Source organism: Thalassophryne amazonica, chromosome 12 (assembly GCF_902500255.1).
Source record: "Thalassophryne amazonica chromosome 12, fThaAma1.1, whole genome shotgun sequence".
Taxonomy (NCBI): Eukaryota; Metazoa; Chordata; class Actinopteri; order Batrachoidiformes; family Batrachoididae; genus Thalassophryne; species Thalassophryne amazonica.
In genome coordinates this window covers 92,523,075-92,535,591 of record NC_047114.1, presented here as the reverse complement: position 1 = coordinate 92,535,591, position 12,517 = coordinate 92,523,075, and the positions used below count along the sequence as shown (strand labels likewise).

The 12,517-nt window shown below is 49.1% G+C and overlaps 1 protein-coding gene across 2 annotated transcripts in view; it reads left to right on the top strand.

The window, feature by feature from the left end:
* LOC117521910 (adenylate cyclase type 1-like) overlaps positions 1-10,694 on the top strand; it is a 139,812-nt gene extending 129,118 nt beyond the window's left edge. For both annotated transcript variants that reach the window (XM_034183277.1, XM_034183276.1), the window contains exons 17-20: positions 228-326; positions 1,777-1,891; positions 2,000-2,124; positions 9,815-10,694. In XM_034183277.1, coding sequence (XP_034039168.1) covers positions 228-326; positions 1,777-1,891; positions 2,000-2,124; positions 9,815-10,228 — 753 coding nt within the window. In that variant the 3' untranslated portion in view covers positions 10,229-10,694. The remainder of the gene's footprint in view (positions 1-227; positions 327-1,776; positions 1,892-1,999; positions 2,125-9,814) is intronic.
* The last annotated feature ends 1,823 nt before the right edge of the window (positions 10,695-12,517 follow it).

The following is a 12,517-nucleotide window of genomic DNA, read 5'->3' as shown; positions in this document are numbered from 1 at the left end:
AAGTGGCAAAGGTTTTCGCATCTCAACTGTTTTTTGAATGTGTTTTGAAAGGCTTGAACATTTGAACGGCTTGAAATGTGGGAATAATGGATGAATATTAACAAATGAAATTAAGCTGACCACACAAAACATGAAATATTGCCTGTTCAAACTGTCTGCAATGAAATAAAAGCCGGTGTAAATGTAAGAATCAAAAATCCTCTAACTCCTCGGCGTTTCTTTTCCAGCTGATGGATAAGGAGTGCTACAAAGACATCGAGAAAATCAAAACCATTGGGAGTACATACATGGCTGCTGTGGGTCTCGTCCCAACAATTGGTACTAAGGTCACGTATCAGTTTGTGCTTCTGCTTGCACGTGCACATATATAACAGAATGAGAAGTACGAGGTCTGTCCGTAAAGTATAGGTCCTTTTTATTTTTTTCTAAAACTATATGGATTTCATTCATATGTTTTTACGTCAGACATGCTTAAACCCTCGTGCGCATGCGTGAGTTTTTCCACGCCTGTCGGTGACGTCATTCGCCTGTGAGCACTCCTTGTGGGAGGAGTCGTCCAGCCCCTCGTCGGAATTCCTTTGTCTGAGAAGTTGCTGAGAGACTGGCGCTTTGTTTGATCAAAATTTTTTCTAAACCTGTGAGACACATCGAAGTGGACATGGTTCGAAAAATTAAGCTGGTCTTCAGTGAAAATTTTAACAGCTGATGAGAGATTTTGAGGTGATTCTGTCGCTTTAAGGACTTTTCACGGTGCGAGACGTCGCGCTGCGCTCTCAGGCGGCGTCATCAGCCTGTTTCAAGTTTAAAACCTCCACATTTCAGGCTTTATTGATCCAGGACGTCGTGAGAGAACAGAGAAGTTTCAGAAGAAGTCGGTTTCAGCATTTTATCCGGATATTCCACTGTTAAAGGAAATTTTTTTAATGAAAGACGTGCAGGCGGATTGCAGCGTCGGCTCGCAGCCGCCGCGACGCTCCGCCACAGGAAAAACACCTCTGTTGGAAGCCTTGAGGACAAGTTGGAACATCTCCAGCTGATAAACAATTTCTCATATACTCACTCCACTGAAAGCCATCAAAAGCCGCCTGGATTTTACAAATGGTTATCAACACGGAGGTGTTTTTCCTGTGCCGCCGCGCCGCGTCGGCTGCGTCCCGACGCGCGGACCCGTCCGCACGTCTTTCATTAAAAAAAATCTCCTTTAACAGTGGAATATCCGGATAAAATGCTGAAACCGACTTCTTCTGAAACTTCTCTGTTCTCTCACGACGTCCTGGATCAATAGAGCCTGAAATGTGGAGGTTTTAAGCTTGAAACAGGCTGATGACGCCGCCTGAGAGCGCAGCGCGACGTCTCGCACCGTGAAAAGTCCTTAAAGCGACAGAATCACCTCAAAATCTCTCATCAGCTGTTAAAATTTTCACTGAAAACCAGCTTAATTTTTCGAACCATGTCCACTTCGATGTGTCTCACAGGTTTAGAAAAAATTTTGATCAAACAAAGCGCCAGTCTCTCAGCAACTTCTCAGACAAAGGAATTCCGACGAGGGGCTGGACGACTCCTCCCACAAGGAGTGCTCACAGGCGAATGACGTCACCGACAGGCGTGGAAAAACTCACGCATGCGCACGAGGGTTCAAGCATGTCTGACGTAAAAACATATGAATGAAATCCATATAGTTTTTGAAAAAAATAAAAAGGACCTATACTTTACGGACAGCCCTCGTATAGTTTCATGCATCAATACTAATTTGTTCATCTTCATCCATTTTTTTAGGCCAAAAAGTCCATTTATGATCATCTGAGCACGATAGCCGACTACGCCATTGAGATGTTTGACGTTTTAGATGAAATCAACTATCAGTCGTACAATGAGTTCGTCTTGAGAGTGGGTGCGTCTATAGCCACACTAAATTGTTGCTCCAGTTAAAACTCCCAGTAGAAGTATACTAAAAATGGGAAGATATGTATATTTTAATATGTAATTTATACGTGTGCAGGCATCAATGTGGGCCCGTGCGTTGCCGGGGTGATTGGTGCACGGCGGCCTCAGTATGACATCTGGGGGAACACAGTCAATGTGGCGAGCCGTATGGACAGCACCGGGGTTCCTGGAAAGATACAGGTACCCAAAGCACTGACAAACACTCAAAAAGAGCAGAGGTGCAAACCCAGGGGCAGCACAACTGGGTGGCCAAACTATGTTAATGATTAGGGCCCCAAGCTAGAAGTGGACCCCCCCAAGAATGGTTGGTTACATTTTTAGAGAAGCCCTATGTTTGAACAGCCCAGGAGACTGCAAAGACATCTGCAGTCTGAAAGTTCAGACTCTTGATTACAGTATCAAACACAGCCAGAAAAGCAAATGGAAAGAAAAATAACCTCTGTCAAGGAATCAAAGTAATCAGGATGAAAGCTCAGTGATCACAGTGATCTCAAAGTTTAGGATTAAAGATGCGTTATCACAGGATCAAGGATGAGCCCTCGGGCTCTAATGTCAGCATTAAAGTTGACTGATCAGGCTCAAATGTTACTAATCAAGATTAAAGCTCAGAATCAAAGATATGGATAAAAATGAGTGACCAGCATCAAAGATTCAGATCACAGTTCAGATGTCAGGATCGGAGGTCAGCATTAAAGGTGAGTCGTGAGGATCTAAAGTCAGCAATCAGCATCAAAGCTCAGAATCAAAGATTTGAATCATAGATGTATCATAGATGAGTGGTTCATAAGTCAGTGATCATGATCAAAGATCTGGTCACAGTACAGGAACAGGAATTTAAGGACAGTACTAAAGATGAGTGATCAGGATCAAAACAGCATCAGCATCAAATCTCAGAATCGAAGGTTTGGATAAAAAAAAAATCAAGACCAAAAGTCACCAATCAGTATCAAAGCTCAGAATCAAAGATTTGAATCATAGATGTATCTGTTGTGTGGGCCGCCAGAAGAGGAGGTACTGCTGGCCCACCACCAGAGGGCGCCCTGCCTGAAGTGCGGGCTTCAGGCACGAGAGGGCGCTGCCGCCACGGCCACAGCCGGGGGTGACAGCTGTCACTCATTATCTCATGACAGCTGTCACCCATCTACACTTCATCATACCACTCCATAAAAACTGGACGTCATCTCCACCTCGTTGCCGAGATATCATCGACCTGTGAAGGTAATATTCTCAGCCTTAAAACTAACTGTGTCTTAGTCTGAACTCGTTTTACAGCTGTTTTCCTGTGGAGTGCCTTATCTGGGAGATTGGCGTAATCAGCGACGGCTTCGCTTCACACCCCAGCCAGATAAGTGTTTGAGACAGGAGCTGCACGAGTGTGTGTGAGAGGTGGAGGTGGACTCTCCACCATTGTTGCTACTGGGTGTGCACACACCCACATCTTATTGTTTCTACTCCTCGCCAGCAGTACCAGATCCGACATTCGGAGACGGTGGCCACCTGGGGACTCGGGACTTGGCGGCTCCAGTATTCTCCAGGTTCGGTGGCGGAGGAAATCGTGTGGTTCCGGTTCTTCTCAGGACAGACGTCTTCTATCCTCGAGCCTGCCCACACGTCACCTTTGTGGATTGACTGTTTGCAAAATTCTGTATTCCTCTGTATTGTGGTTGTGCTCATTCACAACAGTAAAGTGTTCATATTCGACTCTTTCATTGTCCGTTCATTTATGCCCCCTGTTGTGGGTCCGTGTCACTACACTCTCCCAAACAGGATATCTCGGCCAATGTCATGGATCCCGAGGGGCGTCACCCATCTGTTGAACAGCCAATGGAAGAGCAGGGTGCACAGGCGTCTGCAGGAGGCGTGATTGGTGAGTTGCAGCAAATCCTCACCGCCTTTACCGCTCGGTTGGATCTGATGACCGAGCAAAACGTCATCCTTAATCGCAGGATGGAGGCTCTCACCGCACAGGTGGAAGCACGCGCTCAGGGCGCTGCTGCAGCTCCTCCTCCTGCCGACCCAGTGCAGAATAAAGACGTTCCACTGGTCGTTCAACGACCCCCCCCCCCCACCATCCCCTGAAGCATACATAAGTCCCCCAGAGCCGTACGGAGGTTGTGTGGAGACGTGCGCGGACTTCCTTATGCAGTGTTCGCTCGTCTTTGCACAACGACCCGTAATGTACGCGTCTGACGCCAGTAAGGTGGCTTATGTAATTAACTTGCTTCGTGGTGAGGCACGCGCTTGGGCTACGGCGCTTTGGGAGCAAAAGTCACGGCTCCTTACCACTTATACTGGGTTTGTGAGGGAGTTCAGAACAGTTTTTGATCACCCTAACAGAGGAGAGACTGCTTCAACAGTGCTGCTGTCAATGAGACAGGGGCGCCGGAGCGCAGCCGAATATGCAGTCGACTTCCGCATCGCGGCTGCAAGGTCCGGCTGGAATAACGTTGCGCTCCGCGCCGCCTTCATAAACGGACTGTCGTCGGTCCTGAAGGAGCACCTGGTAGCGAAGGAAGAACCGCGGGATTTAGATGGGCTTATTGATCTCGTTATACGGTTAGACAATCGGTTGGAGGAACGCCGTTGGGAGCGAGACGAAGGACGTGGCCGGGCACGCACCGTCCCTCTCCCTTCCGGGTCTGAAAAGGTTCCGCCCTCCCCACGCTCCACAGCCTCAGCGCTCCGTGTGGCAACAGCTCCCCCTGCTGACAAAGCTATGGACACGAGCAGGGCCACATTTAACAGACAGAGGAGGCTGGCCAGCGGGGAGTGCTTTGTCTGCGGCTCGAGTGAGCACCAGCAGAGAGACTGCTCCAAGCGGTTTAAACACCAACGCCCGCCCCTAGAAACTGGGCTTAGGGTGGGCCAAGGCATTCACGTGGGACACACACATATTTCCACACGACTCCCAGTTACAATCCTGAGCGGGGATTTAACCCTTCAAGCCCCAGCACTGGTGGACACGCGGTCAGAAGGGAATCTGCTAGACAGCAGATGGGCTAGGGAGGTAGGGCTCCCTCTGGTGGCGTTCCCTTCACCATTGCAGGTGCGGGCACTAGATGGCACCCTTCTCCCTTTAATCATGCACAAGAAACAACCTGTAACTCTGGTGGTGTCTGGAAATCATCGGGAGGAGATTGAGTTTTTTGTGACTCCTTCTACCTCCCGAGTGATTTTGGGCTTCCCGTGGATGTTGAAACACAATCCCCGGATTGATTGGCCGTCTGGGGTGGTGGTTCAGTGGAGCGAAACCTGCCATCGGATGTGTTTAGGTTCCTCGGTTCCTCCCGGTTTACAGGCTAAAGAGGAGGTCAAAGTCCCTCCCAATCTGACGGCGGTGCCGGTTGAGTACCACGATCTTGCTGACATCTTCAGCAAGGATCTGGCACTCACCCTTCCCCCGCACCATCCGTACGATTGTGCCATTGATTTGATTCCAGGCGTGGAGTTCCCGTCCAGCAGGCTGTACAACCTCTCACGACCTGAGCGCGAATCAATGGAGACCTACATCCGGGACTCATTAGCTGCCGGGCTGATCCGGAATTCCACCTCCCCGATGGGTGCAGGTTTCTTTTTTGTGGGCAAGAAAGATGGCGGACTCCGTCCATGCATTAATTACAGGGGGCTGAATGAGATTACGGTTCGCAATCGATACCCGTTGCCCTTGTTAGATTCCGTGTTCACCCCCCTGCATGGAGCCAAAATCTTTACAAAGTTGGATCTTAGGAATGCGTATCACCTGGTCCGGGTCCGGAAGGGAGACGAGTGGAAGACGGCATTTAATACCCCATTAGGTCATTTTGAGTACCTGGTCATGCCGTTCGGCCTCACTAACGCCCCCGCGACATTCCAAGCTTTGGTTAATGACGTCTTGTGGGACTTCCTGCACCGATTCGTCTTCGTATATCTGGACGATATACTCATCTTTTCTCCGGACCCTCATGTCCAGCATGTACGTCAGGTCCTGCAGCGGTTGTTGGAGAACCGGCTGTTTGTGAAGGGCGAGAAGTGCGAGTTCCACCGCACTTCTTTGTCCTTCCTGAGGTTTATCATCTCCTCCAACTCCGTCGCCCCTGATCCGGCCAAGGTTGCGGCGGTGAGAGATTGGCCCCAACCAACAAGCCGTAGGAAGCTGCAACAGTTCCTCGGCTTTACAAATTTCTACAGGAGGTTCATTAAGGGCTACAGTCAGGTAGTTAGCCCCCTGACAGCCCTGACCTCTCCAAAAGTCCCCTTCACCTGGTCGGATCGGTGCGAAGCCGCGTTCAAGGAGTTGAAACAACGGTTCTCGACTGCACCAGTTATGGTGCAGCCCGACCCTAGCCGCCAGTTTGTGGTTGAAGTGGACGCCTCTGACTCAGGGATAGGAGCCGTGCTATCCCAGAGCGGAGAGACCGATAAGGTTCTTCACCCGTGTGCCTACTTTTCTCGCAGGTTGACCCTGGCTGAACGGAACTATGACGTCGGTAACCGAGAACTCCTTGCGGTGAAAGAGGCTCTTGAGGAGTGGAGACACCTGTTGGAGGGAGCGTCTGTGCCGTTCACGGTTTTCACTGACCATCGGAACCTGGAGTATATCAGGACCGCCAAGCGGCTGAACCCCAGGCAAGCCCGCTGGTCACTGTTCTTCGGACGTTTTGACTTCCGGATCACCTATCGCCCCGGGACCAAGAACCAGAGATCGGATGCCTTGTCCCAGGTACACGAAGACGAAGTCAAAATTGAGCTGTCGGATCCACCGAAGCCCATCATTCCGGAGTCCATTATCGTGGCCACCCTCACCTGGGACGTGGAGAAGACTGTCCGAGAGGCCCTGGCACGGAGCCTGGATCCCAGAACTGGGCCGAAGAACTGACTTTACATCCCACCAGAGGCCAGAGCTGCACAGTTCCAAGCTCTCATGTCATCCAGGGGTGCGAAGGACCGTGGCAGTTGTCCGGCAGCGCTTCTGGTGGGCGTCTATGGAGGCCGACGTCCGGGAGTATATCCAGGCCTGCACCATCTGTGCCAGGGGCAAGGCAGACCACAAAAGGTCCCAAGGACTTCTTCAGCCGCTTCCTGTGCCTCATCGCCCCTGGTCCCATATCGGCCTGGATTTCGTCACGGGCCTCCCGCCGTCCCAGGGCAACACCACCATCCTCACAATAGTGGACCGATTCTCCAAGGCAGCCCACTTCGTGGCCCTCCTGAAGCTCCCAACGGCCCAGGAGACAGCAGACCTCCTGGTCCACCACGTCATCCGTCTGCATGGGATACCAACTGATGTAGTCTCGGATCGTGGTCCCCAGTTTTCCTCTCAAGTCTGGAGGAGTTTCTGCAGAGAACTGGGGGCCGCCATGAGCCTCTCGTCCGGGTACCACCCACAGATGAACGGACAGGCAGAACGGGCCAACCAAGAGTTGGAACAGACCCTCCGCTGTGTGACATCCGCGCACCCGACGGCCTGGAGTAACCATCTGGCCTGGATCGAGTATGCACATAACAGCCAGGTGTCTTCTGCCACTGGCCTCTCCCCATTTGAGGTGTGTCTAGGGTACCAGCCCCCATTGTTTCCCGTGGTGGAGGGAGAGGTCAGTGTGCCCTCGGTCCAGGCCCACCTGCGGAGGTGCCGTCGGGTGTGGCGCACCGCCCGTTCTGCCTTGTTGAAGGCCCGGACAAGGGCTAAGACCCATGCAGACCGCCGGCGGTCCCCGGCCCCTGCATACCAGCCCGGGCAGGAGGTGTGGTTATCAACGAAGGACATCCCCCTCCAAGTGGACTCCCCTAAGTTGAAGGACAGGTACATCGGACCATTTAAAATCCTCAAGATCCTCAGCCCTGCCGCAGTGAAGCTCCAACTCCCAGCTTCACTGCGGATCCACCCTGTTTTCCATGTGTCCAGACTGAAACCACACCACACCTCACCTCTCTGTGCTCCCGCCCAGCGCCGCCTCCTGCCCGGATCATTGACGGGGAGCCGGCTTGGACAGTGCGCCGGCTCCTGGACGTCCGTCGAATGGGCCGGGGGTTCCAGTATTTGGTGGACTGGGAGGGGTATGGACCCGAAGAACGCTCCTGGGTAAAGAGGAGCTTCATCCTGGATCCGGCCCTCCTGGCCGATTTCTACCGCCGTCACCCGGATAAACCTGGTCGTTGAGGGGGGGGTCCTGTTGTGTGGGCCGCCAGAAGAGGAGGTACTGCTGGCCCACCACCAGAGGGCGCCCTGCCTGAAGTGCGGGCTTCAGGCACGAGAGGGCGCTGCCGCCACGGACACAGCCGGGGGTGACAGCTGTCACTCATTATCTCATGACAGCTGTCACCCATCTACACTTCATCATACCACTCCATAAAAACCGGACGTCATCTCCACCTCGTTGCCGAGATATCATCGCCTGTGAAGGTAATATTCTCATCCTTAAAACTAAATGTGTCTTAGTCTGAACTCGTTTTACAGCTGTTTTCCTGTGGAGTGCCTTATCTGGGAGATTGGCGTAATCAGCGACGGCTTCGCTTCACACCCCAGCCAGATAAGTGTTTGAGACAGGAGCTGCACGAGGTGTGTGAGAGGTGGAGGTGGACTCTCCACCATTGTTGCTACGGGGTGTGCACACACCCACATCTTATTGTTTCTGCTCCTCGCCAGCAGTACCAGATCCGACATTCGGAGACGGTGGCCACCTGGGGACTCGGGACTTGGCGGCTCCAGTATTCTCCAGGTTCGGTGGCGGAGGAAATCGTGTGGTTCCGGTTCTTCTCAGGACAGACGTCTTCTATCCTCGAGCCTGCCCACACGTCACCTTTGTGGATTGACTGTTTGCAAAATTCTGTATTCCTCTGTATTGTGGTTGTGCTCATTCACAACAGTAAAGTGTTCATATTCGACTCTTTCATTGTCCGTTCATTTATGCCCCCTGTTGTGGGTCCGTGTCACTACACTCTCCCAACATGTATCATAGATGAGTGGTTCATAAGTCAGTGATCATGATCAAAGATCTGGTCACAGTACAGGAACAGGAATTTAAGGACAGTACTGAAGATGAGTGATCAGGTTCAAAACAGCATCAGCATCAAATCTCAGAATCGAAGGTTTGGATAAAAAAAAAAAATCAAGACCAAAAGTCACCAATCAGTATCAAAGCTCAGAATCAAAGATTTTGGTGAGTGATGACTGATTAAGATCAAAGATCTGATCATGATTCAGCAACCAGAATCTAAGGTCAGCACTGAAAATGAGAGATGAGTCATAAGGATTTCAAAGCTCAGAATCAACAAATTGGATCAAAGATGAGTGATCAGGATTATGATGCAGCAGTCAGGATCTGATATCAGCATTAAAGATGAGTGACCAGGATCAAAAGCAAACAGCATCAAATATTTGGATTGAAGATGAAGGATCAGGATATAGATACTATATAGCTCAGGTGGTGGCCAAGTGGTCAGTGCACTTGGTTTCAGTGCGAAAGTTCTTGGTTCAGACCACACCCCTGCCACATTCCTCCATTAAGGTCATCTGGTGTAAAACTTGTGCCAATTCAACATGCAGGTCCACCTCGGATTTGCTGTGGTGACCCTGAGTACAAACAAGGGAGCAGCCAAAAGGACTTACTTACTTACTATGAAGGATCAGGATGTCAAAGATCCAAGGACCATAACGATCAAAGCACAGCATTCAAAGATTAGTGATTAGGAACCAGGATCAGGATCACAGATCAGCAATCAGAAACAAAGATGAGAAATCAGAATCTAAGAATGTTAGAGAAGATATCAAAGAAATGACCCTTTCACAATAAAACGTCAGCTGTGTTGATCCCCAGAAGAGAACTACATGTTGGGCCACAGTCTTTTTTACGTACCATACATTTGCATGTATCTCCTTGTCTTCATAATACAGGTGACTGAAGAGGTCTACCGCCTGCTGAACACTAACTATGACCTAGTTTGCCGTGGCAAGGTCAGTGTCAAGGGAAAGGGTGAGATGCTGACTTATTTCCTGGAAGGAAAGGTTCAGGGTGTGGGTACTGCAACCACTTTCTCAGTGATGCGTTCTGCCAGCCTGGCACGGAGGATACACTCCTGCGGCAAGACAAGCGTCCCGACCAATCTTTGCAGCGTCTCCTCTGTGGCCAGCCCGATTGTCCACGCCAGCACGGCCAGCGCCATTCAGACCAATGCTGCCAACAGCAGCAACAGCCAAGCAACGCGCCTGGCGTCGCCATGTGTGCCGGCCGTGGGTGAGGAAGATGAAGACGAGGAAGTCGAGCTGACACAGATTCAGGTTAAGACTGTGGCGGATGTAGCTGTGTAGCAGTCTGGAGGAAAGACTAAAAGGAAAAAAAGTTGTAAATGAAGTTGTTAAAAAGAAGGAAACCACTGGTTGAAGGCCTGGAGAAGTCAGGGCTGTCCAGATATCGTCTCATGTAACTTGAGTTACTGGTGCAACCCAGAATTTGCTCAGTCAGGACATACATAATCCTCCAGAGGTATCACATGGTGATACCCAGAGGTATTCCTTGAGGGAATCTTACTCGGTCTTTGGAGACAATACCACATGAAGGCAGGTATCTACCAGGAATCTCAAATCCTCTTTTGACATCTGTATCCACGACAGTTTGGTTCATGGTGTTCCTGGGTTGCCTCAGTGCCAGGTATAATGCTATGTATGTCCGGCACATATTCCACAATATATGCCAGAAACAAAGACTGAAAGTGCTTTTGCACTGTCTTCTGATTATGCCAAGGATACATTGCATTATACACAGTGTAAAATAGTGGTGGTTTTTATTTTTGAATATTTGTGTGTGTGTGTGTGTGTGTGTGTGTGTGTGTGTGTGTGTGTGTGTGTGTGTGTGTGTGTGTGTGTGTGTGTGTGTGTGTGTGTGTGTGTGTGTGTGTGTGTGTGTGTGTGTATGCATGCATGTCCATGTGTATGCATGTGTAATTATTTCTGGATTGTATTGAAGCAGCACAAAATACTTTTTTTAATACTCACTAAAAAGCTGACTAAAGCAAATAGACATTTTGAGGCGTAGTAACAATTTAACACTGCATGACTTTATAAGACTTGACAGCCATATATCAACAGAAACCAAAGTAAAGAGCCTTCTGTAGAGGTTTGATTTCACTGCTTGCATTGTTTAAGGTGGAAGAAGGTGTTCGGGAAGGCCAATTTTGTAATGTTCCATTATATACAACCTCGATGCGCTTTACAGTCAAATCTATCCAACAGTCGCCCTCCAAGAAGCATTTGTTTGGAAGCCTAGGTGTACATGATCATCAGTCACCTTCATAGGCCCAGCAGAGGACAGCGTGGTCAACTGGTTCCCATCATTTCTAATCTTAAAAAGGAGGTTCTACATTTTTCAACTTGGGCTCTATATTTTCATTTGGAGCAAAAACTAATTGAACTGGTGCAATATTGATTTAGAATGCAAACATCAGCTACACAATGTAATGGCTCAAGGCCAAGCTACAAACACTTTCAGTACTCCTTGTCACCACTGAACATGTAAAAACATCAATGGAGTTGTCTGGTAGCATGGAGAGAATTCCGAAAAAGGTAAACGTGCCCTTGTTTATCCCACTAAATGTCAGTAAAATTTTAAAGAATACAGAATATACAGTTAGCCGCTTAGGTGCTTATGTAGAGTTTATGTATAGTTTGAAAAAGTCAACAAGTTACAATTCCAACTTCAGGGGGCATTCTGTTGGGGGGTGGGGTTGGGGGGTAGAAATAGTACAAATAGAATGCACAACAAACCCCTCATCAACAATCAATGTGTAGTGACTGAGTGGACGTCAGTGATGGGGATGACAGTGTTGCTAAGGTAAGCAGCAAACTGCATTAGCTGTCATTTTGTGAGTTAAACATGCCCACATTTACCTCCCTAGGGATTCTTTCCATGCTACAGACACTTCTAAAGGCATTTTATGTTGTTCTGTACCATTATACAAGCTTGTGATAGTTTTTGTGTTCTATATCAGTATTACAGTGATGAAATCAGTTTTCATCCCAAGTGAAAAGATGTATACCAAAATATCTAAAAGTAGAGCCCAGGCTGAAAAATATCAAACTTCCCCATTAAGCTCCACAAAACTCAGCATATGGCTGAACTAAGATAAGTGAAAGTCTACTTTCTTGTATATCAGCTGTACAGGTCAGTGGTTTGGACAGCAAGTCCAAAGTCATTCACAAGTCCCTCAGCTGACGAGGCTCTCGTTACAGGTACAGTTACAAAACCGGTGCTGAACGGACGGAGGAGTCTGATTGGACTTTGGTCTGTGAGCTGATCACTGAGGAGCCAAACCCTAAAGTGCTTTAAAGACAATCAGTAGGATTTTTAACTTAACTGTGGATTATACTTAGTCTCAAGCATCTGGCCCCTCTTTTCAAGTCCACCCACAGATGGTCTGGTTCCAAGCATATTGGTTGATTGTGAAGTGACTAAGGCAACATCAAGCTCTTAATCAGACCACGAGGCACTGATTGGTTGCTGAAATGAAGAAGTCAGACTTGCTTTGGATTTGAGATTTAAAAGGTATCTATTCTCAATCATTTACTGTGTCAATAACAGAATGTGGGTTTCGACGAGTGCTT